The sequence below is a fragment of the Coenobita brevimanus genome, chromosome 77 (assembly GCF_032717465.1).
Source record: "Coenobita brevimanus isolate Jiangsu-jjx chromosome 77, ASM3271746v2, whole genome shotgun sequence".
In the NCBI taxonomy this organism is placed as follows: Eukaryota; Metazoa; Arthropoda; class Malacostraca; order Decapoda; family Coenobitidae; genus Coenobita; species Coenobita brevimanus.
In genome coordinates, this window is record NC_137030.1 from 9,437,675 (window position 1) to 9,453,134 (window position 15,460).

The 15,460-nt window shown below is 42.8% G+C and overlaps 1 protein-coding gene across 1 annotated transcript in view; it reads left to right on the forward strand.

Moving 5' to 3' along the window:
- LOC145408445 (uncharacterized) overlaps positions 1-15,460 on the forward strand; it is a 76,059-nt gene that overhangs the window by 991 nt on the left and 59,608 nt on the right. The window contains exon 2 of the mRNA XM_080279173.1: positions 4,007-4,144. Within this exon, the coding sequence (XP_080135299.1) occupies positions 4,007-4,144 (138 nt within the window). The remainder of the gene's footprint in view (positions 1-4,006; positions 4,145-15,460) is intronic.

The following is a 15,460-nucleotide window of genomic DNA, read 5'->3' on the forward strand; positions in this document are numbered from 1 at the left end:
ACATCAGTTGAGAAATCGTCCGGTGGCAGGAAGAAAAGAAAAATGAAGGCCTGGGGGATTAACATGAATAAAATCGTTTGTGGTAGTAGGAATAAATCATAAATAAATAAATAAATGATGAAATGGGGTCTTGGGGCAGAATTTTGATACAAAAATTCAATGTCTCCCCCGCGAAAAAAAACCGTCTAGTACAGCAAGAACAAAAATCGTCTGGTACAGCAAGAAATATAATAAAAAGATAAGTAAATGAATAAATGGTAAAGATGGGGTTTGGCGCAATTTGGGTAAAAGATACGTACAGTCGCAAAGCGTCTCCTCAGCTGAATAAAATCGTCCGGTGGCGGGAAGAATAAAATAACGAATAAATACATGGATGAAATAAATGATAAAAAAAAAAAAAAACATGGCGTGGTGGTGGTGAAGGTGTTAAAGGAGCTAATCCCACCCAGTTGGACCCCTGCCAGAATCGAACCCGGGTCCCGGCAGCGTTCAGGCCAAAGTGTGACCCCCCTGCCTACCATACTACACGGGGTGGTAGCGACTGTGCTGTGTGGTGGTAGCGTGGTAGGATGTGTGGTGTGTTGGAGTGGTGGGATGTGTGGTAGTGTGGTGTGGTAGGAAGTATGGCTGTTGTGGTGGAGTGGAGTGTGGTATGATGTGGTGGAATGGTAGAGAGTGTGATGTGGTGTGACAGTGTGGTAAGAAGTGTTGTTGTGTGGTAGGGTGGTAGAATGTGTGGTGATGTGGTAGGTACTCTGCTTAGTTTGTTGTGGTGGGGTATGGTGTGGTGGAGTGGTAGGAAGTGTGGAGTGATAGTGTGGTAGGAAGTGTGAAGTGGTAGTGTGGTAGGAAGTGTGGTGGAGTGGTAGTGTGGTAGAAAGTGTAGTGTGGTAGGAAGTGTGGTGTAGTAGTGTGGTTAGATGAGTAATATTGTGGTCAGAAGTACGGTGGTGTGGTAGAGAGTGTTGTGCTGTGGTAGAGAGTGTGGTGGTGTGGTAGTTGTAGTAGGGAGTGCGGTGGTGTAGTAGTTTTGGTTAGGAGTGTGGTAGTTGTGGCACCGTGGTAGTTGTGGTAGGGAGTGCGGTGGTGTGGTAGTTTCGGTTGGGAGTGTGGTAGTTGTGGTACCGTGACGTGTTAGGAAGTGTGGTGGTGTGGCAGTGTGGTAAGAAGAGTGGTAAGAAGTGAGCTAGAGTAACAACGTGCTAGGACGTGTGGTAGTATGGTAGTGTGGTAAAAAAGAGTGGTGGAACTTGTAGTGTGGTAGTGCAGTAGTGTGATAGGAATTGTGTTAGTGTCACAGTTTGGTAGGGTGTGGTGGTGTGGTAGGAGTATGGTAGTTGTGGTATTGTGGTAGGGAGCTGGTGGTATGGCAGTGTGGTATGGTTTGGTTGTGTGGTAGGGAGTGTGTTGGTGTGGTAAGGTTTGGTAGTGTGGTTAGAAGTGTGAGTTTGGCAGGGAGTGTGATGGTGTGGTAGGGAATATGGTAGTGTGATGATGTGGCGTGATAGTGTGGCAGGGAGTGTGATGGTGTGGTAGAGAATATGGTGGTGTGACGATGTGGTGGTGTGACAGTGTGGTAGGGAGTGTGGTGGTGTGATAGCGTGGTGGTATGGAGTGTGGTGGTGTGCTAGTGTGGCAGGGAATGTGGTGGAATGATAGTGTGGAAAGGCGTGTGGTGGTATGATAGTGTGGCAGGGAGTGTGGTTGTGTGATAGTGTGGCAGGGAGTGTGGTTGTGTGATAGTATGGCAGGGAGTGTGGTGGTGTGATAATGCGGTAGGGAGTGTGGTGGTGTGATAGAGTGGTGTGGAGTGTGGTGGTGTGACAATGTGGTAGGGAATGTGGTGGTGTGACAATGTGTTGTGATAGATGGGTATGGAGTGTGATGGTGTTGTAGGGAGTGTGGTATTGTGATAGTGTGGTAGGGAGTGTGGCGTGTGATAGTGTGGAAGGGAGTGTGGTGGTGTGATAGTGTGGTACGATGTGGTGGTATGATAGTGTGGTACGATGTGGTGGTATGATAATGTGGTATGGAATGTGATGGTATGATAGTGTGGTAGGGTTTTTGGTTTTGTGAGAGTGTGGTAGAGAGTGTGGTGGTATGACAGTGTAGTTGGAAGTGTGGTGTGACAGTGTGGTAGAGAGTGTGACTGTGTGATAGTGTGGCATGAAGTGAGGTGGTGTGAGTGCGATAAGGTGTAGTGGTATGATAGCGTGGTAGGGAGTGTGATGGTGTGATAGTGTGGTAGGGAGTGTGGTAGTGTGATAGTGTGGCATGGAGTGAGAAGGTGTGATAGTATGGTTGTGGTGGTGTGATAGTGTGGTAGGGTGTAGTAGGAAGTGTGATAGTTATGGTACTGTGGTAGAGAATTTGGTAGGGTTTGTGGTGGTGTGATAGTGTGGTAAAGAATTTGGTAGGAAGTGTGGTGTGGTAGTGTGATAGGAGTAGTGTGGTAGTGTGGTAGGAAGAGTGACGTAATGGTAGGAAAGTATAAGATGGCAATGTGGTGGTGTGGTAATGTGGTAGGAAGTGTGGTGATGTGGGAAGTGTGACGTGGTAGTGTAGTGGGAAGTGTGGTGTGGTAGCGTGGCTGTGTGCTGTGGTAGGAACAGCGCTGCGGCACAGGGCTGCGGCAGGGATGCAACGGGTGGCTGAGCGCCCTACCAGTTGATCCGCACTGTTGCATATACTGCGGTTCCATCCCTCCCTCCCTCCCTCTCTCCATCCTTCCCTCCATCCCCTCTTCCCTCCCTCTTGGCTCCTTCACTCCTGAGAGCCCTTGGCATGAGTTGAAGTTGAGGATTCTTGGAGGGATGGAGGGATGGAGAGAAGAGGGAGAGGGAAGGGAGAGAATTTCAGGTGGCCATTCAACAGTGCGATGGGCGGTACCTCCTTCCCCCCCCTCTCCCTTCTTCCCCCTCCTGTTCAACCGGTTTTCCCCTCCCTACCTTCCCTCCCTTCCCTCGAGCTTCCCTCCCCGCCTCATTTGCGTCTCTCCATCGCTAGTTCCGTCAATAACAAACACTCGCTTAGCGTCAATCACCCGTACAGGGAATTTCACGCCCGTAAATCCGAAAAATAACGTAACCGTAGGCGTGGGGGATGCGCCATTAAGCCCCACCCACTAGACAGTCTGCGCACGCGTGACTCCTCCCTATTCCCCATCAAACTCCCCAAATCTTTTAAAATCCCTAAAACCATCTTGGGAAATGGTTCTTTTTAGGCTTATATATGAGGGTTGGGGGTTGCTGGGGGGTTGGGGTTAATGGAAGTGGATGCTTAGGAGGGAAAAATAGGCTAGGAAGGGTGGAGGTAAAAGTGGGAGGAGTCAGACAGGGGAGTATATAACACCCGGCCCGCCCAGATTTCTTCACTGTGTGTCGCGAGGGTGAGAGGCCCCGCGTTTTGTGTGTGTGTGTGTGTGTTTTTCCGCCGGCTGTTTTTATTATCTTTTTCTTTATTTTCCTCTCCCCCTCCTCCTAACCTTCTCTCCAAAAAAGTGTCTCCTCCTCCTCCTCCTCCTCGTCCTTCCTCCTCCAAGCCAGTTTTGTTGTTGTACTTGTTGTTGTTGTTGTTGATGTGATGCCGCGGTGTTTCATGGCAAAAAAAGCCGGCGGTGGCCAAGGGGGGCGAATCTCCCCTCCCACCCACTACACGGAGCCACCCCCTCCCCCCTCATGGTCTCCACGCTCCCCTACCGCTGGAGAGACGGCCCCTCCAACCCCTCCCCCCACCACAATCCACCACATCCACCACCACTACCCCCTCCTCACCCCCCCACCTTCCTACTATCCCCCCTCCCCTCTGGATTTAGGGGGAAGGGGAGGGGTGGAGGGGGGATATCTATATGATGGAGGGATGGAGGAAACTTCTTACTCCCTCCCTCCCCAGCAACACCTCCCTCCTCTTCCTCCCCCACCCAGAGGAAAATTAGAGGAGGAGGGAGGGGGAGAGGGAGGGGGTGGAGGGGGAGGGGAGGAGAGGGTGGTGGAGGTGCATATCCCAGAGGTGACCCGCCCCCTACACCCTCACCCCCACCACCACCCTCCTCCCCCACCCCCTCCACCACCGCCACCGCCACCACCACACCACCACCACCTCCACCACCACTACCAGCATCACCCTGTTACTCTCATCTATAATGGTAAGTAGCGAATATAGCCACTGCAATTATAGATTTACCACAGAACTACTGCACTGTAAATACCGCTGCTACACACCTACCACAATTATGGCTACCACAGTTAATCTACCACAATTATACTTCATTAAAACTTACCACAAACACTTACCACAATAAGCAATACGTAGCATTATATAGCTAACAATTATATTTATTGCAATTATATTTTTCTTAATTATACTCACTACAATTATACCTACCAGTACCTCAACTTATATTTATCTGCATGTCATTATTACATTTAACACACTTGTAGCCACAGGTACCACAGTCATAAACCACAATAGCTACCACATTTATTTCCACCACAGTAATATCTACCTCAGTTAATAATATCTACCACAGTTATTCCTATCACAACTACAGCTAGCACAATTAATTATAGCTGACATCATTAAAACTACAGCATCTATATCTGCCACGGTTAAACCTGCCACATTTATTTCTACAACAGCTATAGCTACCACAGTTAACTTTAACAACCACCATTATAGTTACCACAGTACCTACCGCTACTCATTCCTGTCTCAGCTTTATGTTACCAGTTACAGATTATATACTGCAATTTTTGTTTTTTGTTAATTATAATTACCATAATTTGAAAATGATGGGATGTTTATTAATTTTAGATACCACTATTTTTTAAATAACCCGATAATTATTATATAGCGACTACAGTTATTTAGAGGTGTCAGAGTTAGATAGGCCACAGTTATAGACATCTACCGCAATTACACGCCATAAATATAGATACCATAGCTATAGATATAAAAGTTTTATAACTATCAGTGTTGTATATACAGGAGCTGTATATTTACCTATATCTTTATCTGTCTATCTAATCTATGTCCCTCTATCTAGCTGTGTATCTGTTTATCAATTACAGTTATTAATATTGTATATCAGACATAAACGCCAATCAAAATTAAAAATATGTTACAAATAGACTTTACAATTAGCTGTTGGAATCACAACGGTTGTTAGTTTAGTCCTGCCACACGCATACCACTTACTAGGAGTCTTGGAGAATGTTGTTATAAATATTAAATACGACACCACATTTCCAGTTAATTATAGGTGCAACGAATTATACTCATTATTCGTTGTTCCTCTTTCTGTATTTACCACATAAAATAGTAGCAGCAGTAACTTTATCCCAAAATTAATTATGTAAACCCAGTGGACTGCAGCCTGGTTACTCCTCTCCTGCAGCCCCCCATCCCCCTTTGGGAAATAGGGAGAAAACCGAGGGACGTTTGTATAAATGGCCAGCTCCACCACCCGGTTATATGGGTGCCACCAAGTGAAGGCACAATTAGAGTGAATTTTGTACAGTGCACCTACCACACTAAATTTTAATGACCATATTTACCACAACCACGCCAACCACAGTTGCACAGTACAATGGAAAACCATCTACCACAGTCATAAATACAGGCTGGAATATTTTGAAACTATCACAGTCTTACACCTACCACAATTAGATGTCTGCTGCAATTTAAGATTAAGAAATTATAGGTAACTACAATCATAATAACATTTACACTACAATTACCACAACGCTACAGCTACTGCTAACACTAACAAATGTCAGTTACAACTACCACCACTGCTGCACTACTACAATTAGCTACTTTCCCGGTTATACGAACGTCCTTTAACTCCCCCTTCTACGAAAAGAGGATGGTGAACAGCAGAAGGGCAACTTCAGCCTGCAGTCCACCGGGTTCACGTTAAGATAAACCTAGGACTACAATAGTAGCTACCACAATTAATGTACTTCTATAATGTCTACAAATGCCAGAATTCGTACAACCAACATAAGTACTAAGCTACGAGTTACTACAACTACCATAATTACTACAACTGCTAATCACTACAACACCACTTTCACGGTAACTACCACAATTACTACAACTGCTAATCACTACAACACCACTTTCACAGTAACTACCACAATTACTGCAACTATAACAAACAGTACTACCACAGTCGCTACAACAACAACAATTACTACAACTTCCACTTTTATAATAACTACCGTACTTACTGCAATAAAACTTACCCAAATGCACAATCGAAATAAAAACTATTCTGTAATCGCAAAGTAGAATTAATGCATTATAGACAGCACAAAATAGTACCACCACAAATACACGTACAGAACTACCATAATTATAGAAACCATATTATAGAACTATTATTAAACTACCAACACTAGAGAACTAAAAACATTACAGATGTACCACAATTATAGAGACCAAAACAAAACGCCCACGATAATTATAGAAGGCAATATATAAATATTGATTCAAATATTATAGAGAACAGATAATTATATAGCTACCCATATTACAGAAGCCACAAGTATATATAAAAGCAAGATTACAGAAGCCACATATATCTAACTAACTCAGTTCCAGAACGAAAATGTAACTGGCACCATTATACAAGCACCACAGTTAGGGGCACTGAAATATACGTACCACAATTATAGACGCAACAAAAATATAACCACCAGCATTACATAATTATCATAAATACATCTGAAAATAACTATCTTAATTGTAATGATGACAAGATAGAATTACCATAATGATAGACAAAAACAACCACAATTATAGAGACAAAATATAGACACAAAAACACAGCTGCAACAATTATAGAGACCAAAAGAATTTAATAACCAAAATTATTGAAGTACTATAATGCTGACATAATAAAATCTAACTACCAACATTATAGAACTATCAGTTATACAAACCACAAAATACAGTATAATTACAACCGTCATAACAGTCAGAAAAAATAAAATCACCACAATTACAAAAACCACAAAATACAACTAACATTACAGAATTACCATAACCATAGGTAAAAAATTAAAGGCGCGGCAATATATATATGGTTTACAATTATAGTTCTCAAAATCAATAAATACCACAGTTAATGCAACCAAAATAGATGCTATAATTTTATCAATCGCAATGCTATAACAACCACATTTTCACCGGGAAACATTCATTAAGAACCACAATTATAGATTACCTAATGTCATTAAAATTCATAACAGGATAATTTTAGTTACCACAGTTACCTTGATTAACAACTACCGCAGTTATAGTAACCACCATTTGCACGAACTACCACAATTATAGCAACCAGTGTCTATAAAGTACCACAATTATAACATTAGATTGTCACCACAATTATACACACAACTGTCTTGAATCACCACAATTTTAATAACAACTATCATGAACCACCACAATTATAACAACCATAAATTTCATGAACTGCCACAATTATACCAACCCTTGTATAATTAGTCATAATTTACCATAATTCTAAAGCTACCATAGTCAGTAAGTATAATTACAGAGATTATATTTGAAGAATTACACATATGCTACCACAATTTCATGGAATTGGTAATTATAGCTACCACAGTCTTATTAGCTCTAGAGGGTAATTTGTATCCTCCTTATACCAACCACATTTATAGTCTACCACAGTTTTATAGCTACCACAATCAAAGCTCGTGGTTGACTCTCTCATGGTGGGAACAGCTCTGGTATTCTACTGCAGCTTAAGCCAAACGATTTTATTCATCCCAAAGCCAGTACAAGAGCCTGGGTGTACAGTACATACATTTACCACGAACCCTCTGAAGCTCGGGGTAACTCTAGAAGTCTGTATTCAGCTTAGGGCGAGTCGTAGGAACCCTAGTGTTAATACAGTTACCAGTCACCCTCTCATGGTCAGGACAGTTCTCGTGTTCTATTTCAGCTAACGCCAAATGGCTGTGTTCAGCTGAGAGTGAGTTCAGGGCCCTTCATGTTCTGGGCAACTCTATTCCTTTAATCCAAGAAACACTAGACGATTTTATTTAGCTGAGTGAGTCACAGGAGCAAGAGTGTCAAGGCAGGAACCATTAATCCTCTCGTGGTCAGAAAAACTCGAGTATTTTATATCAGCTAACAACAAATGATTGACCTAACTGAGAGTGAGCTGAAGGAGCCTGAGAGTGTTAATATGGCTACCAGTAACTTTCTCATACCCGGGGCAATTCTCTTACTCTGACCCAGATAACACCAGACGATTTTTATTCAACGGAGAGTGAGTCATAGAGAGTTAAACTTACAATATTTTTTTTTCTTACACCACATATTTTACTTACACCAACACTTCACCTTCCATAATGTTGAGCTACTACAATTAAGTGTCATAGTAGGCTTCCTTGCACCTCCTCCTTAAGCGATTTATTTTACATAGTACACCTTGACATTCTACAGCACGCTATTTACACGATATCACTGTGATTTCGAAACAGTTTAGATTAATAAGGGGATTTTGAGGTGCAATATGAAGAATAAATTGCCAAAGAACATGTGTTAGGAAATATCGAAAGCCATTGAGAACACGACCAGAAGGTACAACAATTTTAGAATAATCCACAATTTCACCCTGTGCCAAAATCGCGTATATCGCAATTCTAGCTCTAACACACACACACACACACACACACACACACACACACACACACACAAGTCAGGTACCACAGCTCTGGGAATGCCACAGTCTAAACTATCATAATTCTGGCTCTACCATACTCTAAATAAACACATAAAGCTATCACAACGTACCACAATACCGTACTGTAGTAATCCTAGCTACCACAATTTTTCTCATACCACAGTCTACGCTACCACTATTTTAGAACTACCGGTACTAAAATCTAGGCTACCGCAGTTAGTCCACCTCTGACACAGTTTTCTTTCTACCGTAGTTCTAGAGGTGCAACAGTCTAAGTTACCTATCTATTTATCTATCTATTGCCAGACGCTTCAATCCCGTTTGGGGTGGCCACAAACAAATCGCCTCCAAGTCGCCCTGTCCCCCGCCATTTCACTCCCCTGCTCCCAACTCACACCCCCCTCTCTCATATACCTCTCCACCCCATCCCTCCATCTCATCCTCGGCCTCCCCCTCCCTCTTCCCCCCTCCACCTCACTCACATACACTCTCTTCGTCAGTCTTTCGCCCTCCATCTTCTCCACATGGCCAAACCACCCCAGTGTGTTCCTCATAACGCTTCCTATCACATCCACATCCACACCACAACGCTCCTTTATATCCTCATTCGTCAGCCTGTCTCTCCACGTGACTCCACAGGCTCCTCTTAAATAACTCATTTCCACTGCTCTCACTCTTGACTTGTGTCCTTCCAACAATGTCCAAGCTTCACTTCCGTACGTTAGAGTTGGTATCACAATACTGTCATGTAGTAACTTTTTCACTTCCATGCTCACTTCCCTGTTTCTTACCACTGCTTTCAAGGAACCAGCAACCTTTCTTCCCTGCTGTACCCTTTCAAGCACTTCACCCTCCAAACCTCCATCCTTACTCATCACACTACCCAAATACTTAAACGTACTCATATTTTCCAATTCCTCACCATCTAACCTCGCTGTACATTCACTAACTTCACCTCTCTCAAAGACCATCACTTTACTTTTCCCTACATTCACCTTTAGGTTCCGTTTCTTACACACTCTCTCAAACTCATCCACCAAGCCTTGCAGCTCCCCTTCGTCTTCACTCAACAACACAGTATCATCTGCAAACAACAGTACAGGGAGTTTCCAAACACTATCCTCTCTCACCAGGGCCACTCCAACATCCACTACCCTACCTTGTACCTCTTTTATTACCCCATCCATGTGCAGATTGAACAACCATGGAGACATGACACATCCTTGTTTCAAACCAAATTTCAAAGAGAAAAGTTCACTTAGTTCACCATCCACACGCACTGCAGCCTTCGCACCATCGTACATACTCTTCACAGCATTCAACAACTTCCCATCTACTCCATATATTCCTAACACTTTCCACAATCCTTGTCTATCCACCCTGTCATATGCTTTCTCCAAATCCATGAAAGCCGCATACAACTTCTTTCCCTTCTCTAGAAACTTTTCCACTAAAGATCTAAGAATGAATATCTGATCTACACAACCTCTTCCCTTCCTAAAGCCTCCCTGTTCTTCTCCAACTAATTTCTCTGTTCTTTCTCTAACTCTGTCTATAAGTATCCTACCATACACTTTTCCTATTATACTAAGAAGACAAATGCCCCTATGATTACCACACACTTCTTTTTCCCCTTTTCCTTTGTACAAGGGAATAATTATACCTGACTTCCAATCCTCCGGGACTCTACCTTCCTCCCAGGCCAATCTGCACATCTTCCACATCCATTCTACTACTATCTCTCCCCCATGCTTCAGCATTTCACCACACACTCCATCAATTCCTGGGGCTTTCCCCAGTCTAAGTTACCACAATTCTATAATTACCACAATCTTAACTGTCAACTCTGCGTTACCACAACATAGGCTACCACAATTATTCCACCTCTACTACTGTTGTAGCTCTATCATAGTTTCAGAGCTACCATAATCTACACTACCACAACCTAACCGGCTTTAGCACACTCCAAGTCACCACAGTACAAGAGCTACCACAATATTCTTAGCTAAAATAATTAACGACGATCATGAAAACCAGCACCACAATTATAGGGATGATATTCTGAGGCGGTATGATCAGTGTGGCTATAATCACAAGGTATCAGGGTAATGATAGACACCAGGCTTACACTCCTATAACCACCTCGACTTTGATGTTAGAATGATGGAGGACAGTGTTAAAGTTCCTGTTCTCTGTTCACTTTAACCAGGCGTAAAACTGCCATCTTTCCATTTTGACTGCTGAGCTAAAAACAGAACATAGCACTAGAATATGATGCTAGTCCCGATGATGTCTTATTCTGCCACTGAGTTACATGAAATAAGCGGCAAAGGACGAAAGTCTCCGCCAAGTTAAAACGAATGAATGATAGTTATACATTATACCACTATCGCAATAGCCCCAATTCTAGGCTGAAGCAATAGAGTAAATTCATAAATATAACCACTACAACCTTCCCTACCACAGTAATAGAGGTCAGTCATATATTTACCACGATTATAAAGAGAGTAATTTATATTCTTACCACCGTTGTAGTGCCCCATAATGGGCTTAGGGGCCCGGGGCTAGGCTACTTAGTCCTGACGTATAAGGTGAGTGAGTGGTTGCTCTACCTTGAGTGGAATTACATGAGCAAAAAAAAAAAAAAACACCTCGGATGTAATCCCTTTTGCGCCACATTTGGTAAACGCGCCTTAACCCACTAGACCACCAGGGATCCTACTGATTCTCTGGTTAACACCTTACGATAAACAATTAGGCTTGTCTCTCAGTGTAGAGATATCTGGACCCTGTATGCCACAAATGAGTTGATAGTGGGCGCCCCCATCTACTATTATTAATAACTTTTAATTTACTGTAATTATAGCTGAGAGGTTAAACAAATACCATAACTACAGCAAACACGGTTTTAAATAGCAGCAGCAGCAGCAGTAGTAGTAGTAGTAGTAGTAGTAGTAGTAGTAGCAGTAGTAGTAACCCCAGGCTCATCTGAACGTGAACCCAGTGGACTGCAGGTAAAGTTGCCCTTTTTCTCCAGTGCACCATTTTGCTTTGAAGTGACTGACGGGACTGAGAGACATTTGTAACCAGGCAGCTCCACCGCCCGGTCCAATCAGTGGCACCACGTGAAGCCGTCCCTCCTTAGCATCGCATATTACACAACAACGAGTATACTCTTTATATTCCAACTTGGCCTATAATTGCCATTTCTATCTGTGGAAATAATATGAACCATAGTGTTGTCTTTTTCTGCCACTGAGCTATGTGAATTAAGCTGCAAAATGACGAAGCTGGAGACGAAGGAAGTATACCATTCTCAGCTGTGGCAATTATGGAGTTACCACATTCTCAGTAAAACACCACCACTTAACAGAGGCCGGTGTCAGTCCCTCCAGTCCAATGACTTTTTTCTTTATTTTTCTCTTTTTTCTTTTTTCTCCTTTAATGTTAGGGTGGTGCTGGAGGATGCCTTCACCATGTGGCACTGATACTACCCAACGAAGCCACTATCCAGTTATACAAACATCCCTCTACATCTTCCGTTTCCCCCGATGGAAGAATGGTGGGTAGCAGGTAAAGGGCAAAGCCTGTAGTCCAGTGGGTTCACGTACATACTGTACGAGCCTGGGGCAAGGACAACAACAGCAGCAGCAGTGACAGCAACAAGAATCGGAAAATATATAGCAGACGCCACAATTGGATTTCAAGGATTTTGAGGTGTTGCCTGCCTGTATTACAACATTTGGAAAAGCTTCTTTCTACAATGGTTGTCTTGCAAACTGATAATAAAGGAGTTATTAATTTATGTGGTAATTTACGTGTGCTTAACTCCTCTCTTCACTATTGAGTTTGACAACTTTTCCTCATCTCCATCCGCTGTCCCTTTATCGGCCTTCATCAGAACCTGACAGAACCAATCAGTGCTCGATTTTTTAATTTACAAGCAATCAGAGCGCTCTAACCCTCGCGCCAGAGTACAGCAAAGATTTGAAGTCAGTGCAGTCATGACTGTTGTGTTGCGCGTGTTACTGAAGCTCTCTAAACTACGAGGAGGTTTTATGAGGACCTGGAGGCTAATTTACAAATTCTCAGGTATGAAATGAAGTACGAACGTGTGGAGTCTTGGGGAGTAAAGTCCTTTCACTTAGGCTTCCGTGCATGTGTTGTGTTAGGCCTCTCATTTGACTGCTTAGATCTAGGCTAGGCTGAATGGGATTTATCCGGGTTAATGCCTAAAACATCCAGTCTTACACGCCAGGAAACATTATTACACAGTTGAACTGTATTTTCTAACTTTTTTTTTTTTTAATTCTTTATGCCAGACATTCTTTATGCCATTCTTTCGATTTTTATACATTAATATTGCAAATCACTCGTTTTCCTACCGCCACCACCATCAGTCCTGGGAGAAGGAGTATTTTACCTGGAAAACGAATGATTTCCGATAGAAAATGCTACCATAATCGAACGAATGGCATAAAAAAAAAAAAAAAATAGATATGCATACTTTCATTGTTGAACTCGCGTTGAGGCTTCTGCTAAATAATCACCCAAGAATCTGTATACCGTATGTCATCGATGTCAACTGTGGGCTGGGACATGTGTTAGCATATGAATGAACATACTGCCAGCATCCACCTTAAATGCCCACCACGGCTTGTGTTCCGAACCTTCAACCTCGAGTAGCCTACACACGCACCACATGACAAGCGCGGCTCCATTATGCTGTAGTAGCTCCAGAGATACCATATTTGTCTTTATTAAACATTATTAATAAGGAGCTCTCAGGCAGCGTAACACCAGCGTCATCTAACTGGTCTAAGGGCCGAACATTTGGCTTTGCCCTGTTACCTTGACCTTCGACAGACTGTTCTCACAATCGAACTGCATCATCCATACCTGAACTTCAACCATCACACAAAGCTTGGTCTGCATTGGATAAAAATTGCTTTAGGTTGACCTTGACCTTTGATCTATCATTCTCAAAAGCAACAGGTCAATCCTGTGGGTGATCTTCAATCCTTCTACCCAGTTTAGTTTAAGTCAGATCAGAACTAATTTATTTTGTTCACTTGCAGACACAGGCGTCCAACTTTGACCTTTCCCTGCGACCTTTACCTATGCCATGGTTTCAAAAATCGAGTCCATTTGTTCTTTCCTTACCCTCAACCCTTCCTCCAAATTTGCTCAAAATTGGATAAAAACTGTTAAGTTGACCTAGTAAGATCATCCTTTGATCTGGACCTGTGACCTTGACCTTTGATTCATTGTTCTTAAAGAACAAGAGAACAATCCCTTGACTGACCCTCAACTTCTCCAGCAAGTTTACATTAAATAGGATAAAAGAGTTATTTTGTTTACACACACACACACACACACACACACACACACACACACACACACACACACACACACACACACACACACACACACACACTTCGAGCAAAGCAAAACACCCTCTCATTTTGTGAGAGCAGGTGCATCCATAGAACACAACGAACATATTGTGCAACCAAGCCTCGAAAAACAACCACAGTTACAGAACTACATCAATCCCCATAACTACCACAATAATAGAGCTACCACAATCTAATCCACCACAATTCTCAGTTAAAACACTCATCCGCACGACACTAACGGTACCACAATCACGGCCACCACAGTTACAGGGATTATCTAACCAGGCACTATAATCACTGTCACTATAATCACTGGGCGTCAGGATAATGATAGCCGCCACATTCTTAAGACACTGGCATGTCTATGATTACCCCAGTCTTACCACCACAATTATAGACCTTAATATAATCTGAGGCTTTAATAAGAGATCAGAGAATATTAAAATGACAGTTATAGCTACAACAATTCTGTTACCGAGGTCGCAATTACCACAATTTTTACTACCACAATCCATGAGCTACCACAATCCACGAGCAACCACAGTCCATGAGCAACCACAATCCATGGGCTACCACAATCCATGAGCTACCGCAATCCATGAGCAACCACAATCCATGAGTTACCACAATCCATAAGGAACCACAATCCATGAGCTACCACAATCCATGACCTACCACAATCCATGAGCAACCACAATCCATGAGCTACCACAATCCATGAGCTACCACAATCCATGAGCTACCACAATGCATTAGCAACCACAATCCATAAGCTACCACAATCCATGAGCTACCACAATCCATGAGCAACCACAATCCATGAGCTACCACAGTCCATGAGCAACCACAATCCATGAGCTACCACAATCCATGAGCAACCACAATCCATGAGCAACCACAATCCATGAGCAACCACAATCCATGAGCAACCACAATCCATGAGCTACCACAATCCATGAGCTACCACAATCCACGATCTACCACAATCAAAACTATAACCATGTAATAATCTACAAAAACATCCAACACTCAAAACGCAAATAATACTATAATTAGCCCTAACAAAATTTACGCATCATTACCACAATTTGCCCTTAAGTCTTTTTCTGAATCTCTCTTGGACGCTCCTGGCCGCTCGGCATCCAGAGCTCCTACAAGTACGCTGTCGAACTACCACAATTATAGATATCACAATTATGGCCTTCACGGTTATTGAGACGACAGATATGAACATCGCAGTTATAGACACCACAGCCATATATGTTAGTTATAGACACCACAATTATACACACTGCAGTTCAAAACACCACAGTCATAGGGACCACAGGGATAGACACCCAAG